At 41.7% G+C, this 21,138-nt stretch overlaps 3 protein-coding genes across 3 annotated transcripts in view; 2 read left to right on the top strand and 1 right to left on the bottom strand.

Annotated features, from left to right (window-relative positions):
• LOC127439165 (RNA polymerase II subunit A C-terminal domain phosphatase SSU72-like) overlaps positions 1 to 881 on the top strand; it is an 8,543-nt gene extending 7,662 nt beyond the window's left edge. Inside the window, exon 5 of the mRNA XM_051695294.1 lies at positions 1 to 881. This exon is cut by the window's left edge and continues 100 nt beyond it. Coding sequence (XP_051551254.1) covers positions 1 to 2 — 2 coding nt within the window. The 3' untranslated portion in view covers positions 3 to 881.
• A 144-nt stretch (positions 882 to 1,025) lies between these two features.
• On the top strand, positions 1,026 to 7,833 carry tmem240b (transmembrane protein 240b). Its single transcript, XM_051695299.1, has 4 exons — positions 1,026 to 1,683; positions 1,819 to 1,925; positions 5,932 to 6,134; positions 7,223 to 7,833. The coding sequence occupies exons 1-4, from the start codon at positions 1,648 to 1,650 to the stop codon at positions 7,390 to 7,392; spliced, it is 516 nt and encodes a 171-aa protein (XP_051551259.1). The 5' UTR covers positions 1,026 to 1,647; the 3' UTR covers positions 7,393 to 7,833.
• Positions 7,834 to 10,003: 2,170 nt separating this feature from the next.
• On the bottom strand, positions 10,004 to 20,136 carry LOC127439121 (ATPase family AAA domain-containing protein 3-like). Its single transcript, XM_051695202.1, has 16 exons — positions 19,849 to 20,136; positions 19,295 to 19,371; positions 17,396 to 17,497; positions 17,258 to 17,317; positions 17,109 to 17,178; positions 15,986 to 16,151; positions 15,842 to 15,911; positions 15,595 to 15,750; positions 15,457 to 15,513; positions 13,576 to 13,701; positions 13,364 to 13,488; positions 11,933 to 11,984; positions 11,761 to 11,831; positions 11,307 to 11,474; positions 10,870 to 10,978; positions 10,004 to 10,516 (listed from the first exon to the last, which is right to left on the bottom strand). Exons 1-16 carry the CDS (start codon positions 20,039 to 20,041, stop codon positions 10,235 to 10,237), a joined length of 1,884 nt encoding a protein of 627 aa, XP_051551162.1. The 5' UTR covers positions 20,042 to 20,136; the 3' UTR covers positions 10,004 to 10,234.
• Between the last annotated feature and the right edge of the window lie 1,002 nt (positions 20,137 to 21,138).

The raw sequence follows: 21,138 nt of genomic DNA on the forward strand, positions 1-21,138 counted from the left end.
GACACACACTCATGCTGAACACACTCGGCAGCCTGGTTGCCATGGCAGCAGAGTAATGGCATGACAGTGCGCTCATTTACATGCAAGAACTCACACGTGATGCAACATGTCTCTCTGCCTGTCTCTCTCTCTCTCCTGTTTACTGTCAGCACAACCATCAGAAGGGACGTTCTGTCGCAGTTCCTGCACACTGACTTTACCTCGACAGGAAGTCTTGATTTTGGTTGTGTTTCATAAGTTTGAGATCTTTATACAGACATTGACTTCTGCCACATTACTGCTGAATGAACAGAGAAACAGTCCTACTTGAGCGAAAGGAAAAAAACATCTTAAACTAGCTTTTGTTGGCTGGTTTTCGGGGGTTTGTGCACTCCTGCTGATTGACCAGCTTGGCCTGGCTTGGACCATCTTAAACCAGCTAAGACCAGCTTAGGTTTAAGATTTTTTTAATTTATTTTCAGATTGTTTCTAGACTAAAGCAAACTTTGATTCTGTCATGAAAATCTCATTTAGTCTGAGATCTGATCTGTGAGAGAGTTGAGCGCATGGCCTGCAACCCGCGGCAAATATATAAAAATACCAGTATAATTATTAGCAAGGGTTTGTGTTATCGTTCTGAACTGTATTTGACGAGGAAATGAGCTTTTCAGGTGAAATGATGTTTAAAAATGTTTAAGGACTATAGATCATATCTTTGATTTTCTCATGAATTTATTTGAGAATTATTTAAACATTGGATTTGATTCCTGTTGGGGATATATTAAGTTTTTCTTATTATTCTATTTTGTAAATGAAGGTGAGATTCTGAAATTGTACCTGAAGCAACCCAGAGTGCCTGAAATTATTCTTGTAAATATTGCACTATAAATGAGTAAGTCAAAGAAACGCTGTGAATGTGTTGGTCATTATTTACCCGAATGGAACTAAATGTAGTGGTGCTATCGTACGGGATGGTATCAGAAGGTAAAAACCATAGTACTTAAATTATCACATGATTTATGGTAAATGAACATGGTAGTCCAACATTTAAACAACCAAAAACAAATCGTGGTACTATAGTACATTCTCAAAAACCATTGCACTACCATATAAATGGTACTTTTACTCATTTATTATTTCGGTATTTTTGTAAATACCGTACCGTGGTATGACCGTGGTATCATCGGTTGTTTTTGTCCGCATGTGTCTGTTATTCCAGATGATCGTGACGCAGGAGTTTCTCATCAAGCTAATGGATCTGATGTGATCTGATCCATTCAAACTCTCGCAGAAGATCCGATCACTAACAGATCTGAACGCGCGCGCGCGTGTGTGTGTGTGTGTGTGTTCGCCGTTTCGCGTCTGTTTCGCGTTATTGCGGCTGGAAACAAACATCTGCTCAAATCGAGCGAACGCGTGTTTTTCAGACATGATGTAGAAACATCCGGTCCGCAGGTGAGACATCTGATGCTGCGCGCGACAGTCCAACACGAGCCGATCTGTGCTGGACCTGCGAGGAAGATCATGAGGATGGTGGTGGAGTGAAGAAGATGGTGGAATGATCTATGGACTATTGTGATGAAGATGATGTTTATGCTCTGTGATGTGATGAAGATAATGGTGAAATGATCTTCTGTTTGTGAATATGATCTCTGGGCTGTGAGGAAGATGATGTTTATGGTGTCTGGAGCGGTTCTGGTGCTGGTAAGAAGATCTGTGTGAAGATTCTTCTGAGGAATTATATAACTCTCACAATGACTGCAGCTGAACTTTATAACTCACTGCACGATTTTCTTTGGAGAAACAGTAGTAAATGGCAGTAGTTTTGGTGTTTTCCAGGCCATCGTGTGCATGTCCGATATGAACGCACTTCTGGACCGATTTCACAACTTCATCCTACCGCGCATGCGCGGACCCGAGCGCGTGTGTCACTGCACCTGTGGCAGGTAAGAGTCACCTGACCTAAACAGCATTTACAGTATATACAGTCTGATCTCACAGGGAAAGAGTAGGATCGGTCTGTGTTTACCGAAATGCGAAACACTGCCCCCAGTGGCCAAAGTGATAAGTGTTGGGCACGTTTGAGCTTCATTGCCTGTGTATAATGTCCACAGAGGGGCGCCAAAAGCAAGTTGTGAAGCAAATTGTTTTTCAGCTGTGCAGGCTGTATTACAGTGAAGAGGATTGTATATTTAATTAACGGTACCCTCCCAAACCTGAAACTAAGCATCAGTGGTGTAAAATTGTAATGTTAGAGGGAAAAAACGCAACGTCCAAATTGTCAGTGATTATGCGAACGTGAATACTTCCTGGTTTCAATACGGGATGCTAACCTGGGTCTCCTACGCTGCTGATGCAACGGGCTTCCGGATGCAAAACAAGGGAAGGTAAACGCACACGAGCTGATGCAAAAATGTCTGATGGGAGATGGTGCTTGTCGATCCGGCCAATCCTAGGGTACTGGAATTCTCGGAAACAACATGCCGACTTTCCGTGAGATCATGTTGCTATATAACCTAACCCCAACATTCAGTCATTTAGCTTGGCTGTTTCTACGCAGAATGCTAAACGGTGGCGTGAGATAGCAACATAAGTTCCTGTGAGCGTTTAACGGATTAAAACGTCAAAAATGTCTTGGAAGCCTATAAGTGAAATAACTGATTCCAGACTGTTGTAGTCCAAAAACTCAGAAGAGAATTAGCATTTGTAATCCATGGGTTCCCGCTGGATTGTCCTATGGGTTTTTATAATGGCAGTTTTGGATTTATGAGTAAAATAAGGTCTGTGGTAAACATGAACTTGAAGATACATGGATGTTTCGTTGTACAATGTAAATTACATGCAGTCATACCACAAACGTGAATTTTGAAGCCGCAGTGTAGTCCTTATTTATCAACTTGTTAGCAACATAATTTTTTTTAAACACAGCAGCTTCAAAATTCACATTTGAGGTATGAAAGTGTGTAATTTATGTTGTAGAACAAACCGCCCAAGTGTTTTCAAGTAATGTTTACCACAGACTCATAAACTGAAAACCCCATTAATAAAAACCAATGGAAAAATCCCCGAGGAAACACATGGAGAATTAGCCTTCGGAGTTCGCCAGGCAGAAGTAAACTATAGCCGTGTACGGGAGACCATAACAAATATTATTTTTGCACTCCCATTTGCTCTATCACTAATCTATAAAAATCCACTTACGTTTCCATGACCTTCCAAAACAGGAAAAAGTAGCGATGAATGACAACAGTCAGAATAAAGATGCTAAATTAACTGTGACTCCCTCAGCATCTGTATTAGAAACCCCATCACAGCTGTGCTGACTAGTTTTATTTAATTCATACCAGTGTAATAACACAGAATGATGTTATAAATGTACATTAATTTAAAGGAAGATCTAAAAAGTATGCCTCTGCTAAATGAATCATTACACCTATATGATAGGTAGAACTGTGCCTGATTGATTAGTTCCAGTAATGTTTTGTATATTGAGAAGAGAAGGCGGCAGAACCCTGTTTAGTGAACTAATGTGACTCCTAGATAACCCTGATGAGTCTGTGATGTCCAGTGTCATCAGAGGATCTTGTTCTACAGAGAGCAGTCTGTAATTTTCCACTAGTGTTGGGTTTGGGTTGGTTACGCAGTGAGGTCACCTGAGCCTGTTTGAATGTGGTGGTTACAGATGCCAGTAATATGTAACGGGGAGATAGCTTGTTGAACGTCACCTGACCTAACATTACACGCCTGACATTCAGGTAGAGATGGAAACTTGAGTCACACTTGTTGGAAAACAGCTGACTTGAGACTTGACTTGGATGATAAATTTGAGATTTGTGGAGAACAGCGTTTAGGTCTACATTGAGAGATATTTTCTCTGATTCTGTGTTAAGATAAAAGCGAGTCTTTCGTGTAGTTTCTGTCGCTCTTGTGAGTTTTGATATTCCACTGCAGCAATTCAACGCGATCACAATAGTTGATTTAAAATCAGAATGGAATAGCGTTCACAACCCATTTTACTTCTGTAATGTGACGTATTTCCAAGTGAAACAGGATATTTATGCTAATAATTTAATTCACAAATGAAGTTCCAAATGTAAATTCAGGGAGGAGCTTGTTCTGGCCAATCCTGTGCTCGAGCCCCTCCGTTCTGGACTCAACAGCAAATCCGTTTACCTCCGTGCGCTCCAGGACTATATGAACCAGCGAACTCGTGAATTACACCAGGATTCTGTATTCAGAAAGTAAATAGTCAATTTTTATTTGATTTCGGTTCTGAGCTTTAAAGACTTCAATGACAAGAATCCATCATATTTAAAAACTGCTCTCATTGGGGGTCCTGGGTATCTCAGCGAGTATTGACGGTGACTATCACACCTGGAGACACGAGTTTGAATCCAGGGTGTGCTGAGTGACTCCAGCCAGGTCTCCTAAGCAACCAAATTTGCCCGGTTGCTAGGGAGGGTAGAGTCGCATGGGGTAACCTCCTCGTGGTCGTGATTAGTGGTTCTCGCTCTCAATGGGGCGTGTGGTGAGTTGTGTGTGGATCGTGGAGAGTAGCATGAGCCTCCATATGCTGTGAGTCTCCGCGGTGTCATGCACAACGAGTCACGTGATAAGATGCACGGATTGACGGTCTCAGAAGCGGAGGCAACTGAGACTTGTCCTCCGCCACCCGGATTGAGGTGAGTAACCGCGCCACCACGAGGACCTACTAAGTAGTGGGAATTGGGCATTCCAAATTGGGAGAAAAGGGGATTAATAAAAATTGCTTACAATTTTGCCTCATAAAGAATGGTAGAAAGTGATTTAATGATGTTAAATTGATGATGCGTTAAATACTGTGGGCGTGTTTTAGCGTTTGATTGTATGGAGCCCCTAGAGGACAGAGAGGGAATTTATTTTCTGAAATAGTTTAGCATTTCCTCAGAATAGTTTCCCTCGCAATAAATGAATCATGGTTTTACAAAAGTAATATTGTAGTAAACATGACTGTAGTAACCATGGTTAATTTTGTGGTTACTATAGTTTACTAAAAGTAACATGGTTAAACAGTGGTCACTGTAGTGAAACTATGGGTTAATTTGTTGTAACGGAACCCAAAAATAATTGTGAGGAAACACAAAACTGCCATCGCTGTCCTCTAAGGGGCTCCATATGATAATTATGACTTAATGAACAAGTAAATCCTTATAATGCTAAATACATTTTAAAGATACATTAAATATATTATCTTGCAACAAAGTATATAAACAGACTTGCTGTATATAGAAAACTGTTACCAAAAGGCATTTGACTCAGATTGTACACCAGAGACTTGAACATGTGCATCACACACCTACAGGACACTTTCACATCCATTCTGTTCATCTGACCCCGTTCAGTGTGTGTGTGTTTTACATGACTGTTTTCAGCAATGTGGATTTGCAGGGAAAAGAGCAACTCCCACACACACAATTTAATCCTCTCCTGATGTGTGTGTGCAGACTCTGTTCTGAAAGCCTCAAGATGTGAATATTATTAGTGAGAGACTCATCCAAACCATCATCTGCCTGCAGCTCTTTATTACTTTCCTGTGTCTTCTCTCTGTAGGAAAGAAAAATCACAGATCTCTGTAATATCTCAGCTGTTTCTCCTGGAACTAGAGCAAATTGACAAAGACTTGCACGTGTCTTCTAGAGTTTCAGAAATGATCTCAACAATGTCTCAAACTGTGCTCAGATTAGCTCAAGATACAAAAGTCTTCCATCAAATACCAGATCTCAATATGAACATTTCTCATTCAATTCTCCGAAGAGAAAATGATATCCACACTCATTTTATAGCTCTTTACTCTTACTATATGTCAACGTAACTGGACGGACTAACATCAGAATGTTTTCAATGGATCATGAATGTTTAATCAACTCGTCTGGGTGTTGTATATTGCTTAATTTAATGTCCTCTCGTCTGCAGACATCATGTGGAATATGTGATCCCATACGAGGGCTCCGTCTCGAGGGACTACATCGGTTCCTCTGCTGGTTCCAGTGTGAGTAAACAGGAACTGGACCTGGTTCTGGGTCTGCTGATGGGTTTCTGTATCAGTTGGTTTCTGCTGTGGCTGGATGGAGTACTTCACTGCGCTCTGAGGATCTGGAGATCCAGCAGACATAACAGTGAGCATTGACACTCAACTCTACACTTTATATACATGGAATTTGTATACATCTGTACAGAGCCCCTAGAGAACAGGGAGGGAAATCATTTTCTGAAATAGTATGCATTCTGTCAAGTATAGTGTTGTGGTGTGGACACTGTGTGGCGCTACTGTCATTGTATGTAGTAGAGCACAAGTAAAAACAGCAACAGTTTAACAACATGTGGTCTCTTGTCATCATATACATTACACGTTCCCTCACAATACATTTTGCGTTCCCCCGCAATACCTTTATCCATCTGTTACAAAATTAACTATGGTTTTACTACAGTAACCTTTGCTGAACAATTGCAATTGTGATAAAACCATAGTAACCACAAAATTTACCATTAGTACGGTTTTACTACAGATACCAGCTAAGGCACTGTAGTAAAACCATTATTAATATCCGTAACAGATGGATGAAGGTATTGCGAGGGAGCACAGAACTATTGTAAGGGAACGCAAAAAGTATCGTGAAGGAATGCAAACCTTTGCAAACTTTTACACAAACTACTGCAAACGAACACTAACTTGTGACGGAATGCAAAACTGTTGCAAGGGAATGCAAAACTTATTGTGAGGGGATGCAAAACGTATTGCGTGGGAATGCATAACTGTTGTGAGGGAATGCAAAACTTATTGTGAGGGGATGCAAACTATCGCATGGGAATGCAAAACTGTTGCGAAGGATTGCAAACTATCGCAAGGGAACGTAAACCTTTGCAAACTATTACACAAACTATTACACAATCTATTTCAAGCGATCTCAAACTTGAGAGGGAACTCAAAACTTATTGCGTGAGAATGCAAAACTGTTGCGAAGGAACACAAAACATATTGTGAGGGAACTTCAAACGTATTGCAAAGGAACGCAAACCTTTGCAAACTATTGCAAGTGAACACAAATTTATTGCACAAATGTATTGCGAGGGAACGCATAATTTATTGCAAGGGAACACAAACTGTTGTGAAGGAACAGAATCGTGGGGAAATGCTAACTTTCTGCGGCACCAAATGGAATTGCAATGTTAGCTGCTCACGGTCACTGATTCTGTCTCCTCTCAGGTGCAGATGGCGAGTTGTGGCGCTCGTGGCGTTGGGTCTCTCGTGTGTGTAACATCAGAGAGCTGCGCAGACGTCTGCAAACGCGCCGGACGGAAGACTCTGGGAATAATGTGATCCACGTCAAACAGAAGCTTTACCACAACGGCCACCCGAGTCCACGGCGACTCTGACACTCACAGAGCGGGTTCTAAATACAGCAGCCGATCACGGACTTCATTTTGACTCTCGCATCCAGCAAGTTTTTATTGTTTGTAGTTTAAAATCGGACGCTGCACTCTTCTGCTGGATTCTCTTTGACGATTCTGTTTTTTGCTTGCTGTGTGTTTTTCACAGGTTTTGTGAGTGTTCGTTTTGTAGGGATTACACATCATGGGAGTATTTGCATTTTTTAGATGAATATATGTGTTCCGGGTAACAGTGTCTGTTTTAAAAACACAGCATGCTGGTAATGTTTAGTAAAAAGATTTAGTTTGAGGTCAGATGTATTTTTGAGGATTTTGATGTTTAGATGATGTTTTGAGATCTTTTTGTGATGTTTGAAGACTAGAGATCTTCATTCCGAGTCAAACTGCTGCTGTAAATTGTGTTTGTGTTACATTAAAGTGACTCGTTTGATGAAACGCAAATCAGTTTTATTTCAACCATAAAACATTTTTACTTTAAGACCAGAAACTACGCAAGTTCTCATGTAAATTATCGTCAGCAGTGCCAGTGTGCGGTCTTTACATATGCGTTACTGTGGCGGTAACAAACCTCAGTCCTCAAGGGGGCGACAGAGCTTCAGATGTCTGTGCCATTAAACCAGACGTTATTATGTAGCTGCTGTAAACACGTCAACAGTTTACAAACATTTAACTTGATCAGAAAGATTCCATTCCAACTTCCAACAGTTGACTGACCATAAAAGACGACAGTTTATGCTAATACACAGTTTTCCTGAGCATCCACTGGGTGGCGCCAATATTAACCTAACTGCCCGTTTTCTGTTTGTGGTCTCGAGTCGCAGTGTAAAAACTACCAAATCACACAATCCAGACGGATAACAACAACATTTAAGTTATCTTTTGGAGTAAAAATGAATTCCAGACTCAACTATGGTTGGCTGTCATACCATAACAACAGTAACTAACCTCGGACCATCGCATCATGTCAGGTCGTATAATGTCCGTTGAGGCACCGTAAATAAAAACGGTCATCTCGACTCTGTGAAGCATCGGCACTTTATAAACACATGTTTTTTGATCATTTTTACAAATGTAAAACCTTAAACATCACATTACCTATGCGAGTGAAAACACTGGAGACCGGATATTGAAAACAGTCGAATTGCGAAACACTTCCGCGTTCAGGAACTTCCAACAGTTGACGGACCATAAAAGACAGTTTATGCTAACATGGCGACACTTGAGAATTAAACATGTACTTGTGTTTTGATATGAACTGTGTTCAGTGAAATCGAGTGTGAGTATATGTGTGTGAGTATGTGTTTGTGTGAGTGTGAGTATATGTGTGCGAGTGTATGTGTGCGTGAGTGTATTCATGTGTGTGTGAGTATATGTGTGTGAGTGAGTGTATTAATGTGTGTGAGTATATGTGTGTTTGTGTGAGAGTGTATGTGTGTGTGAGAGAGTGTGAGTGAGTGTATTAATGTGAGTATATGTGTTTGTGTGCGAGTATGTGTATGTGTGTTTGTATGAGTATGTGTGTGAGTGTGCGTGAGTGTGTGTGTGTGTGAGAGTGTGAGTGAGTGTATTAATGTGTGAGTATATGTGTTTGTGTGAGTGTGTGTGCGAGTGTATTCATGTGTGTGTGAGTATATGTGTGTGAGAGAGAGTGTGAGTATGTGTGAGAGAATGTGTGTTTGTGTGAGTATGTGTGTGAGTGTGCGCGAGTGTGAGTATATGTGTGCGAGTGTATGTGTGTGTGAGTGTATTAATGTGAGTGTGAGTATATGTTTGTGTGAGTATATGTGTGCGAGTGTGAGTGTATTCATGTGTGTGTGAGTATATGTGTGTTTGTGTGAGAGTATATGTGTGTGTATGTATGTGTGCGAGTGTATGTGAGTGTGAGTATATGTGTGTGTGAGCATATGTGTTTGTGTGAGTATATGTGTGCGAGTGTATGTGTGTGAGTGAGTGTATTCATGTGTGTATATGTGTGTGTGAGTATATGTATGTGTGCGAGTGTATGTGTGTGTGTGTATTAATGTGTGTGTGAGTATATGTGTTTGTGTGTGTATGTATGTGTGCGAGTGTATGTGTGTGTGTGTATTAATGTGTGTGTGAGTATATGTGTTTGTGTGAGTATATGTGTGCGAGTGTATGCGAGTGTGAGTGAGTGTATTCATGTGTGTGTGAGTATGTGTGTGTGTGGTCATTTTTATGCATGATGAGTTTGAGGTCAAACTGGTCACGTGGTCTCTGTGGCTCCCGGTGCCAACTGAAAGTGTTTGGATTTCCAACTAGTAAATAAAATTAGCTGTGCATTGCATAAACCCTCATGCCGTTGTTTTATAACAAAACTAAACTATGCCAACACGCATTTATAATCGAATAACACGACACAAAACAAACTTCACAGTCACACCTTCACACACACATTTAAAGGAGAAACGAGTCTAAGTTCATTATTGTGGTGATCAACATTATGATGTTTAAAATGTGAGTTAATATAAAAAATTCTAAGTGCCGTTCATTGTTCATGTTAAAACACTTAATATTCATGAAAACAACCTTTCAGTAAAGTTTTACCATTTCTACTTTAAAACTGAAAGAACAGACATCATAAGAAATGAAACGCTTTTACTGTCAGACATAAAAACATTTTCCATCTCAGTTACATTTTTTACATTGTTTCCAGTATTTGATTATTAACAGTGAATTTAAGTGTAATTTACAGAATACACAGTCATCTGTTCAGTAAATATACGACACAAGACAAGACACGACACGCATACGGATTAATCACTTTCATTCTGTTAATACACGAAACAGACGCTGAACTTTGACACGGTTAAACTGGCGTGCCGTCATGTTTGCCGTCAGTGGTCTTCTCTGTAGCTCCGCCCTCAGCTTTCTGCTCTGATGTCACTTCCTGTGCCTGCAGCGAAGGTGTGAAGCTGATCTTACTGGATTTACTGGCGGTCTCTGGATTCACCGGTCGCCCCTCGTTATCCAGAACGCCCTCGCCGTGCAGCCAGTCCATCTTCTGCCGGTGCTGACGGACTGCGTCATCCACTCGCGCGTCAATCATCGCCTCCGTGAGCACACCGTCCTCTGATGAGTATGCCGCCGCCTGAGAGACATACAATTAATTACCCATGAGCCTCTGCTGGCAGAATCAGTGTTTATGACACATCCAGTCTTGCAGTGAACCGACATCAATATACCACAACAGCATCTATAAATGCATGTATAAAATCAATGGGGCAAGACATTACCCCAGAATAAATGTTTAAAATACTCACATGAGAGTAGAGTTACAGAGTCACTAATATCTTTCACCTCATGTCATGACTATGTAAAGGCAGTAACTTTCATTATACACTCAAGGATACCATAAAGAGACGTCTGTTAAACATATTTACACGAAGCAAACGGCACCTACAGGAATTACATCAGTAACAACATGTCCGAAGAGCAACACACCTGCCAGGCGACTCCTAGTTTGGAGATCTCTCGTCCAGACATTCCCTCCACACGCTTGGCGATCTCCGAACACTTCAAACCGTAATCAAACTGAGCCAGTTTTAACCTCCTGCACACACACACACACAGATGTGCACACACAGATGTGCACACACAGATGTACACACACACACGTACACACACACACACACACAGACGGTATGCAGTGATTAACATTTCAAACAGTAGTATGCTTCCGGTTACGTTTAATTCCAAGAGTGACATCCAGTAGTTATAAAAGAAATAGTTATTTTTAATTTTAAATCACAATTAGTGTAAATATGTCGAGCTTGTCAGTCTGATGAAATAATGGACATAGATGATAGTTGATATTCCTGTTCATCACACTGAGAATGGAAGGTCGAGCACGCGTGTGCGTGTGTGTGTGTTGTACTCACTGGCGTCCTCCAGTGGCAGGTTCCAGCACATATCGATCGAAATACAGCCGCACAAGTCTCTCTCTCTCCTCCACTCCCGGCAGCGTGAAATTCACAATCTCATCGATTCTGTCGTTTATCGCCCAATCAAACTGCTCCGGCTGATTACTGGCCAACACCAACATAAACCTGCACGCGCACACACACACACACACACACACACACACACGCACATTGAAATTAAATAATGCAGCAGCGGTCAACCCAAACAAACCATCCATACAACCTCAAACAAAACTCATGAATCTAAACAAACATTAGCACTGATAAATGCAGCAGTAACGACACATTTAATAGCACAGTTTCAGTACTTGTGGATAATAAAATGAACAAACATAATTTGAGTTTGGGTTCTGCTTCTGATAAAAATTATTTATGTAAACTGATGAAATAAAAGACAGACGGTTGTGTTTACTTGTTACTCTGTTCTCCAGTACGATACAGGAATGCGTTTAGAGTCGCTCGCAGATCTTCACTGATCTTCTCCTGAAACACACACACACACACACACACACACACGTGTGACCGGACCGCTGTGATACACACAGTGAAACACATGAATGAAAGTGTCTATTAAACACACTTACAGTGGATCTCTTGCGCAGGAATGCATCAGCTTCATCCACAAACAGCAGCAGTCTGCACACACACACACACACACACACACACACACACACGGACAATAACACACACGGGCACACACGCACACAATAACACACACGGGCACACACGCACACAATAACACACACACACACACACACACACACACACACACGGACAATAACACACACGGGCACACACAATAACACACACGGGCACACACAATAACACACACGGGCACACACAGACACAATAACACACACGGGCACACACAATAACACACACGGGCACACACAGACACAATAACACACACGGGCACACACAGACACAATAACACACACGGGCACACACAGACACAATAACACACACGGGCACACACAGACACAATAACACACACACACGGACAATAACACACACGGGCACACACAGACACAATAACACACGGGCACACACAATAACACACACGGGCACACACAATAACACACACGGGCACACACAGACACACACAATAACACACAAAATAATCATTTACTCTTATAAAAAACAATATCAAATATTAGATTAGGATTAAATATATTTAGATTTGAGGTAGACCGATATATCGGTTTTACCGATTAATCGGGCCGATATTTGCTTTTTAGAACTATTGGTTATCGGCCGATATATGCCGATCGTTTTTATCATTGTCATTTCAAAATAAGAGTCCCGTGTGTTCAAACAGATTGAAATCTAAAAATAAATAACATTTATAAATATTATAAACGTATAAATCATTCCCATTCTATAATTAGCTAATTAGCAGTGTTGGGTTTAATCTAATGACAAAGTAACTAATTACTGTAATCTAATTACTTTAGTACAAAAAGTAATTACATTTAAAATTCTTGTAATCAGATTGAGTTACTTTTAACTTCTTGGGTTACACATTTCGAAAATAATAATCCATATGTAGAATACATTTACAGCATGAATTACGTTAATATGTAAATCTGTTTACGTTCAAGAGCGCTGAAAGATGCGCGTCCCCTAACGAGTTAATTAACGGAGGAAATATAGATATTATTTTGAATTCGTTAAGCAAATAAAAAAATGTTTCAGAAAGTAATTAAAAGTAATTAGTAATGTGATTACATTTTAATGAAGTAATCAAATAGTAATCTGGTTACAATTTTAGAGCAGTATTTAGTAATTTGTTGTGAATTACTTCAGTTATGAGTAACCTACCCAACAATATATAATTTATAATTGTATATCTACATGTTCAATATTTTTTATATTACAGTAATTATACATTTACAGGAAAAATGTGTATTAAAAAATAGTCGCAATACGAAAAAAATCTCAATTGTCTAAAAAAAACAGCTTGATTTCTTAATTGAAAATCTGTTTTCTATTTGATTTTGTGACGGGTGTCTCACCCGCGGCCGCTGGTTCCCGCCCAATCAAACACTTTGTGCATCGCCGTCACTCCATCACGACCCATCGGAGCAACGTCACCGCCCGTCATGATCGCGTAATCCATCCCAGAATGCACCGCCAGCTTCTGCTCGACCAATCACACGCAGTTACAGCAGCAGCCGAGTGACATCACACTTACAGCTTTATAAACACACGTGTGTGTGTGTTTTACCTTGGCGAAGAGTGTTTTTCCAGTCCCCGGTGGGCCGTACATGAGAATATTGCGGTAGAGTCCTTGATTCTGTCGCGTGTTTCTTGTGGCGATGGCGATGTCACGCACACGCTCTTCCAGAGACGGCTGCAGAAAGAATGATATACCACTCGAAACGTTAAAACTGTAGAAATGTGTCGACCGCTACAAACTGAGACTTATTTCAATTCTTTTCTATTAAATTTAATTCAGAATCAGTGAAAACACTTTTCACATTTGTTGTTTGGATTTTTTTTTCTCCCCAATCTGGAATGCCCAATTCCCAATGCGCTCTAAGTCCTCGTGGTGGCGTAGTGACTCGCCTCAATCCGGGTGGTGGAGGACGAATCTCAGTTTCCTCCGCGTCTGAGACCGTCAATCCACGCATCTTATCACGTGACTTCTTGAGTGCGTTACCGCGGAGACATAGTTCGTGCGGAGGCTTCACGCTATTCTCAGCGGCATCCACGCACAACTCACCACGCGCCCCACCGAGAGCAAGAACCACATTATAGCGACCACAAGGAGGTTACCCCATGTGACTCTACCCTCCCTAGCAACCAGGACAATTTGGTTGCTTAGGAGACCTGGCTGGAGTCACTCAGCACGCCCTGGATTCAAACTCACGACTCCAGGTGAGTAAAGACGCTGAGCTACCCAGGCCCCCTGTTTGGATTTTTTTTTTATTATGCTGAACAGATAAACAATATATATATATATATATTATGTATGTAAATATACTGCATATATATATATATATATACATATAGATAGATAGATAGATAATTTAATATATACAATTATTATTTTTTTTGGATACATTTGCTCTAATAAATTGAAATGACTATTCAAATAAAATACAAAATTATAAATTGTTCAAATGTGTTTAAACTTATTCACCTTATTCAGCCCCGCCCCATTTCTACGCTCTGCTCTTCCGAATTTTCTCTCTTAACTTCCTGTTTGTATTAAAGTTAGTAAGAAGAGTCGATCAAAATGGATTACGTTTGGGAGCACAGAAAGTATTTTCATCAAGAGTTGATGGTGTGAGTCTACAGCACCCCTTTACTATGTGAAAATGCTCATGAAGTGTTTTTCTGTCATAAATGTTTTTTCCGACACCTGCGGAGGTAAACTGGATCTGCAGATCAGATTCAGACAGCTATGACACACAATACAATCGTTATTCGAACCTGGATCGCCCTGGATTCGAACTCACAACTTCGGGGGTGGTAGTCAGCGTCTTTACTTGGCTTAAATGTGATTAAAATAGCTGTAAACAGAATATAAAATAAAACATGCCGTTTCACATGCACGTGTGTGTGTGTATAAATATAATTGCACCCGTCCCTGTGTAACGCTCAAAACATCTATTCACCTGAACTATAACGTGATGGGTGAAAGACATGAGAAGATGGTCAGAGGTGTCATACGAGATATTTTTAATGTGTCTCTTGGAGTTTCGTGAGCACAGAACATCAGTACGTCCACAGTGTGAAGATCTTGTGTATTTATGAATGAAGTATTCTTGTTTTAAAATCTCCCGCTCTGCTTTCTGTTGTTATCACATCCTCTGAACACTTTAAAATACTCGTGATAACTCTATAACCGGTAAATGCACTTCACTAGCTAATTTCACTTAAACATCAACACCATCGACATCTATAGAATAGAAGTTACGAGACAACATTTTCAAGATGACTGCATGCTAGTTTCTCTGGCGCATAAGGTGAATAAGAGTTAAAAGCATTTTTTTTTCAGTCATTTTTAATAAAAAAAAATGGTGTATATTTTTATCAACAATGAATTTCAGAATTTCTGCTAAAATTGCAGTTAGATGAAGTTCTGCAGAGAATCACTCACACTGAGCACGACTCCCTCGAGCGCGTCCTGTGGTTTACTCTTCAACCGCTTCACCATCTGAAACACAACACAGCATCACACCTCACTTCCTCTCTGCACAGGAAGTGCTCGTCATACTGCCTGATGCATGTGTCATACCTTGACCGGGTGCTTTAACGCTTCAACCACAGTGATCCGTGATGTTTCTCGTACTAGTGATGGTTTTCCTAATCGAGCCTCGATGTATCGCCCGGCCACAGTGGTCGCGTTCCGCGCGGAGTAAACACCCACCGCCAGCAGCGTCAGTCCCGCCACCTAGAGGAGCGCAGGAGCATTGCAGGTCGATTCATGTGTGAACGCTTCATCTGATGTTAAAACTAATCCAGAGAAGGAGAGGAGATCTTACTGTCGCCGTGACTTTGTCCCAGTCTGATATAAACGCTCTGAATCCTTCTCCGAACACGGCACCTGCCGTACTGAATAACACACACACAAACGTCTGACAAACGGTTTATTAAGGACTGAAATATATGACTGGAAGAGTGAGTACCGTATAGACTCCAGAACCGTCTGTCTGTGTTCAGCTGCTTTCAGTCGGATCTGTTCGCGGATGATGTCAGCGTTTTCTCTCTCCACGCGAGCACGAGCTTTAGACTCCGCCTCCACGCGCAACATCTCGTTCTTGTGTCGCAGTTCCATCTCGTGCTCGATGGTTGCTATGGATAATTTTTTTGGGAGTTTAAAAATATGCTCAACAGATTTGTTTATTTGCAATATAAGGACTATTTAAATAAACATTATAAAAAAAAAACAAATGTATGATGGTTTCAGTATTTTTTAATTTTTTTAATACATTTTAACTAAATAAAACATGTATATTGTGATATATAATTAACTGACCACAGTTTGAGAATATTGTGATATGTCTGCACTAATATTGCACGTTTTAATTTACAAATGTAAACTAACGAGTCTTAATTATAGTCACTTGCAGATCACATGAGTGATGTTTAAAGTCAACATGAAACATATACTAAATATATATATTTCTGATACATGATTATTTGAATTAGGTATATTTTGGCATAGCAATATCATTTTCAAAAATAAAAAAAACTTGTGACTCCAGCCAGGTCTACTAAGCAACCAAATTGGCCCGGTTGCTAGGGAGGGTAGAGTCACATGGGGTAACCTCCTTGTGGTCACTATAATGTGGTTCTCGCTCTCGGTGGGGTGCGTGGTGAGTTGTGCGTGGATGCCGCGGAGAATAGCGTGAAGCCTCCACACGCGCTACATCTCCGCGGTAACGCACTCAACAAGTCACGTGATAAGATGCGCGAATTGACGGCAACTGAGATTCGTCCTCCACCACCCGGATTGAGGTGAGTCACTACGCCACCACGAGGACTAGAGCGCATTGGGAATTGGACATTCCAAATTGGGGAGAAAAAGGGGAGACTCGGCACGCCCTGGATTCGAACTCGTGACTCCAGGGGTGGTAGTCAGCGTCTTTACTCACTGAGATACCCAGGCCCCATTGGTGGATCTCTAATTATAAGCACAAAAATTGTTTTCTTCAGAATAACATGGACTGATGATTCACAATAAGACCAGGAATATTGAGGAAGTAAAGGGAGTATTGATGTAACGTTGACGGTGAGTGTGTTCGGCACCTTTCCTCATGGCCTCTTGTTTCTGAACGGACTCTTCTTGTCTGCGCAGGTTTTCTTCATTCAGGTGTTGCTGCAGATCAACAGACAGATCTCGAACGGTTACATTCACACTCGCTGCACTTTTAATTCAGAGTCAGAGCGATTCTCACCTGCTGTCGGAGCTGGTCGTCGTATCGCTGGCGGGCGAGTTTATCCTGATATTGAGCTCTCTGTAGAAATCACAGTTACTGTCATTATTCATCACATCAGCACAGGTGATCATTGTGATAAACTCATGCAAGTCTCACCGCTTGATGCTGTTTGGTTTCCTCGTTCAGAGTTTTTCTGCGTTCTTCCGCCTGAACACGAATCTGATCTCCCTTCAGCTGCTCCACAGCCGCCTCGTACTCCTGAAGGACACACACAAACCCCATGATTCATCTGCAGCTCAAGATGCTTCTTGGAATACGAAAGCTGGTTCAACCAGGTCGAAAGACCAGCTCAAAACACTCTCAAACCAGCTGCCACCTCAGGGCCCGTTCACACCCAACGTGAATTTTCGCTGTTATCGGAGAGGAATAGAAACAATGTTTTCCTATGGAGCCTTTCACACCAGGAGCGAACATTAGCGTGCCGATAAAGCGAGGACTTCTATGGCGAGTATCTCACCCAGCGACGAGACGCATGTTCCCCGTGAGTTTGGAGAACTTCTCCTAAAGGCTAATTCATTCTTTACTTTAGGCTCCTTTTAGTTTGTCTGCAAATGATGACGAAATGCAGTGATGTTTTTGCTCTGCCAATGTGTTCCTGACCTGAACTCGACTGGTCGAAGAGCGTTGATGATTGGTTAAAACTAATTGTGGGCGTGGTTTGGAAACCTACTGTCGTTAAAATGGATAACTTTGAAGGTGGTCTCTCAGAGATTGTGCAGAAGTTTAATTGATTATGATTATCAGCACAAACTCACAGCAACAGCATGGCCACGCCGAATGCGTGGAGAGAGATTGGAGTTTTAACTCTGTAGCCAAAAGTGGAAGGGGCCCCGTGACAAGTTTAATTAGGAAAAGAAGCGATGCAGCGCTAAAAGCGGTGATCCACGGAGAGAAAAAACCTGCATTATTGGCATGACTTAAGCGACTGGGACAGTACATGAAACACGTCACATCACCCTCAACTAACTCATTTTAAAACGACGCTGCGCATAGTATAAACATCAGCTTCGTTCGCCGAGGGTGCTTTAGTTCAATCCATAGTATAAATTAGGCGTAATGCTCATTATAATGCGTTCAAATCCCATACACTGTGATTTAATTAAACGCTGTAATGCACTAATGTCAGTCATTGTTGTCTCTCAACCACTCTGCAACACTAACCAAAAATCATGAAAAATTAAACTTAAAAATAACTATTAGAAAACGTTCTTTATACGTTTGTTTTAGGTTGTCACACAAAAACCTCCTTACAACGTTCTGGGAACGTACGTTTATGATTATAAAAATATAGAACCTAAAGAGAACGTTCCTTGCACGTTAGGAATAGGTTTCTTTTCTCCCCAATTCCCACTACTTAGTAGGTCCTCGTGGTGGCGCGGTTACTCACCTCAATCCGGGTGGTGGAGGACAAGTCTCAGTTGCCTCTGCTTCTGAGACCGTCAATCCGTGCATCTTATCACGTGACTCGTTGTGCATGACACCGCGGAGACTCACAGCATGTGGAGGCTCATGCTACTCTCCACGATCCACACACAACTTACCACACGCCCCATTGAGAGCGAGAACCACTAATCACAACCACGAGGAGGTTACCCCATGTGACTCTACCCTCCCTAGCAACTGGGCCAATTTGGTTGCTTAGGAGACCTGGCTGGAGTCACTCAGCACGTCCTGGATTCAAACTCACGACTCCAGGGGTGATAGTCAGCGGCAGTACTCGCTGAGCTACCCAGGCCCCCAGGAATAGGTTTCTAAAAAAACTAACCAAACAGGAACCATACGCTAACGTTACAGGAACGTTCTGTGTTCGCTGGTAACTCAACTGTACAGGAGTAAAACCGACTGTTCATCAGTGCCACCTATTAAAACGGCGTGAAAACGCAAGCGGCGATTATTCGTCCCGCTTTATCGCGTCCGGTGTGAAAAGTCCTGTAAGCTGGTTTCTCCAGTATTGTCAGACTTCAGTGGTTTTGTGTCAGTTGTGAAGTGTCGTACCTTCATTTTGCTCTGATGCTCCATCTGAACAGTTTGTTCCTGCATGCGCGCCAGATCCAGCGCTTCTTTGGCATGACCTGTGATTAAAGTGCTCTTAATTAATTCATTTCATATAAAGCGTATTTTTAAGTTTGTTTACGAGTTGATTAGTAAGACACTGGCCATGTGATCTAACCCTGTAGTGAATGAAGAATAAAACACCTTTGTCAAGGTTTCTTTAAGTGTAAAACTCAAATAATGCAGTTGGAAATCAGATGAAGTAAGGCACGACTGGGGGTGTGACCTTTGACCCAATGCCCTTCACATGCTCATGACATGAACTGATGAGCGCGGGCGACGCGTCAAAACTAGAACGCGTCCATTATAATCAATGAAGCTCTTTATCATGCATTATATTCAACTGAAGACAGTTTACTGCTTATAATGGGAGCGTTCTCGTCGCGTCAGAAGTGACGTCAGTCGGTCGTGTGACGCTGTCATGTATGTAAATAAGTATTGAGTTTTATATGTGCTGATGTAACAGCGTGAGAGTTCGGCTCGGTTCTGGTACTCACGGGATCGGTCGAGGTCTTTGGCCGCCTGCGCCGCTCGCTCCAGCCCGGTGGGGTCGAAGTTGCTCCATTTGTCCTTCGGTTTGTCACCGGAACCCGAGCCAGACCCGCCGGGCGGCGGAGGAGGAACGGGCGGAACCGGACCCTCCTGCGGAGCTCCACTCTGGCCTTTGTTGAGCCCGAACAGCCACGACATGTTCCGTTGAGAGCCGCTGAACCACCGGATCACCGATCATACAACCGCTACACGCGTGTCACGCCACGCATGCGCACTCTGAGACGCGCTCTGATTGGCTGACGCGCTCGTCCTTCCAGAAGGTCAGAGAGGAGGACACGCCCACCTCAGCGTGTACGGTGGCCGAAAAGAGTCTGAAATTATCAAAACTCGTTGCAGTCTTGCATCAGTTTTCATCACCACTCGATTTCTGTTCTACTGTGAAATTATATTTAATAATGGAGAGAAATTATAAAACTTTTGTTATAAATGATTTCATTCTTTTAATCAAATATTTTACTCATAAATGCAGATTAAACACTCTCTCTCTCTCTCTCACACACACACACACACTCTCTCACACACACACACACACACACACACACACACACACACACACACACACACACACACACACACACACACACACATGTTGGTGCAGCTATCATTATGAGGACTCTCCATAGACATAATGATTTTTATACTGTATGAACTATAGATTCTATCCCCTAACCCTAACCCTACCCCTAAACCTAACCCTCACACACACACCACATCACACACACACACACACACACACACATGTTGGTGCAGCTATCATTATGAGGACTCTCCATAGACATAATGATTTTTATACTGTATGAACTATAGATTCTATCCCCTAACCCTAACCCTACCCCTAAACACACACACACACACACACACACACACACACACACACACACACACATCACACACACACACACACACACACTCACACACACACACACATGTTGGTGCAGCTATCATTATGAGGACTCTCCATAGACATAATGATTTTTATACTGTATGAACTATAGATTCTATCCCCTAACCCTAACCCTACCCCTAAACCTCACAAAAAACTATCTGCATTTTTACATTTTCAATAAAACATCGTTTAGTATGTTTTTTTAGAGATTTGAATTATGGGGACACTAGAAATGTCCTCATAAACCACATTTATAGCATAATACCCTTGTAATTACCAGTTTATAACCTAAAAAAGTCCTCCTAAACCACTTAAACCTGCCCACACACACACACACACACACACACAC

Source organism: Myxocyprinus asiaticus, chromosome 50 (assembly GCF_019703515.2).
Source record: "Myxocyprinus asiaticus isolate MX2 ecotype Aquarium Trade chromosome 50, UBuf_Myxa_2, whole genome shotgun sequence".
In the NCBI taxonomy this organism is placed as follows: Eukaryota; Metazoa; Chordata; class Actinopteri; order Cypriniformes; family Catostomidae; genus Myxocyprinus; species Myxocyprinus asiaticus.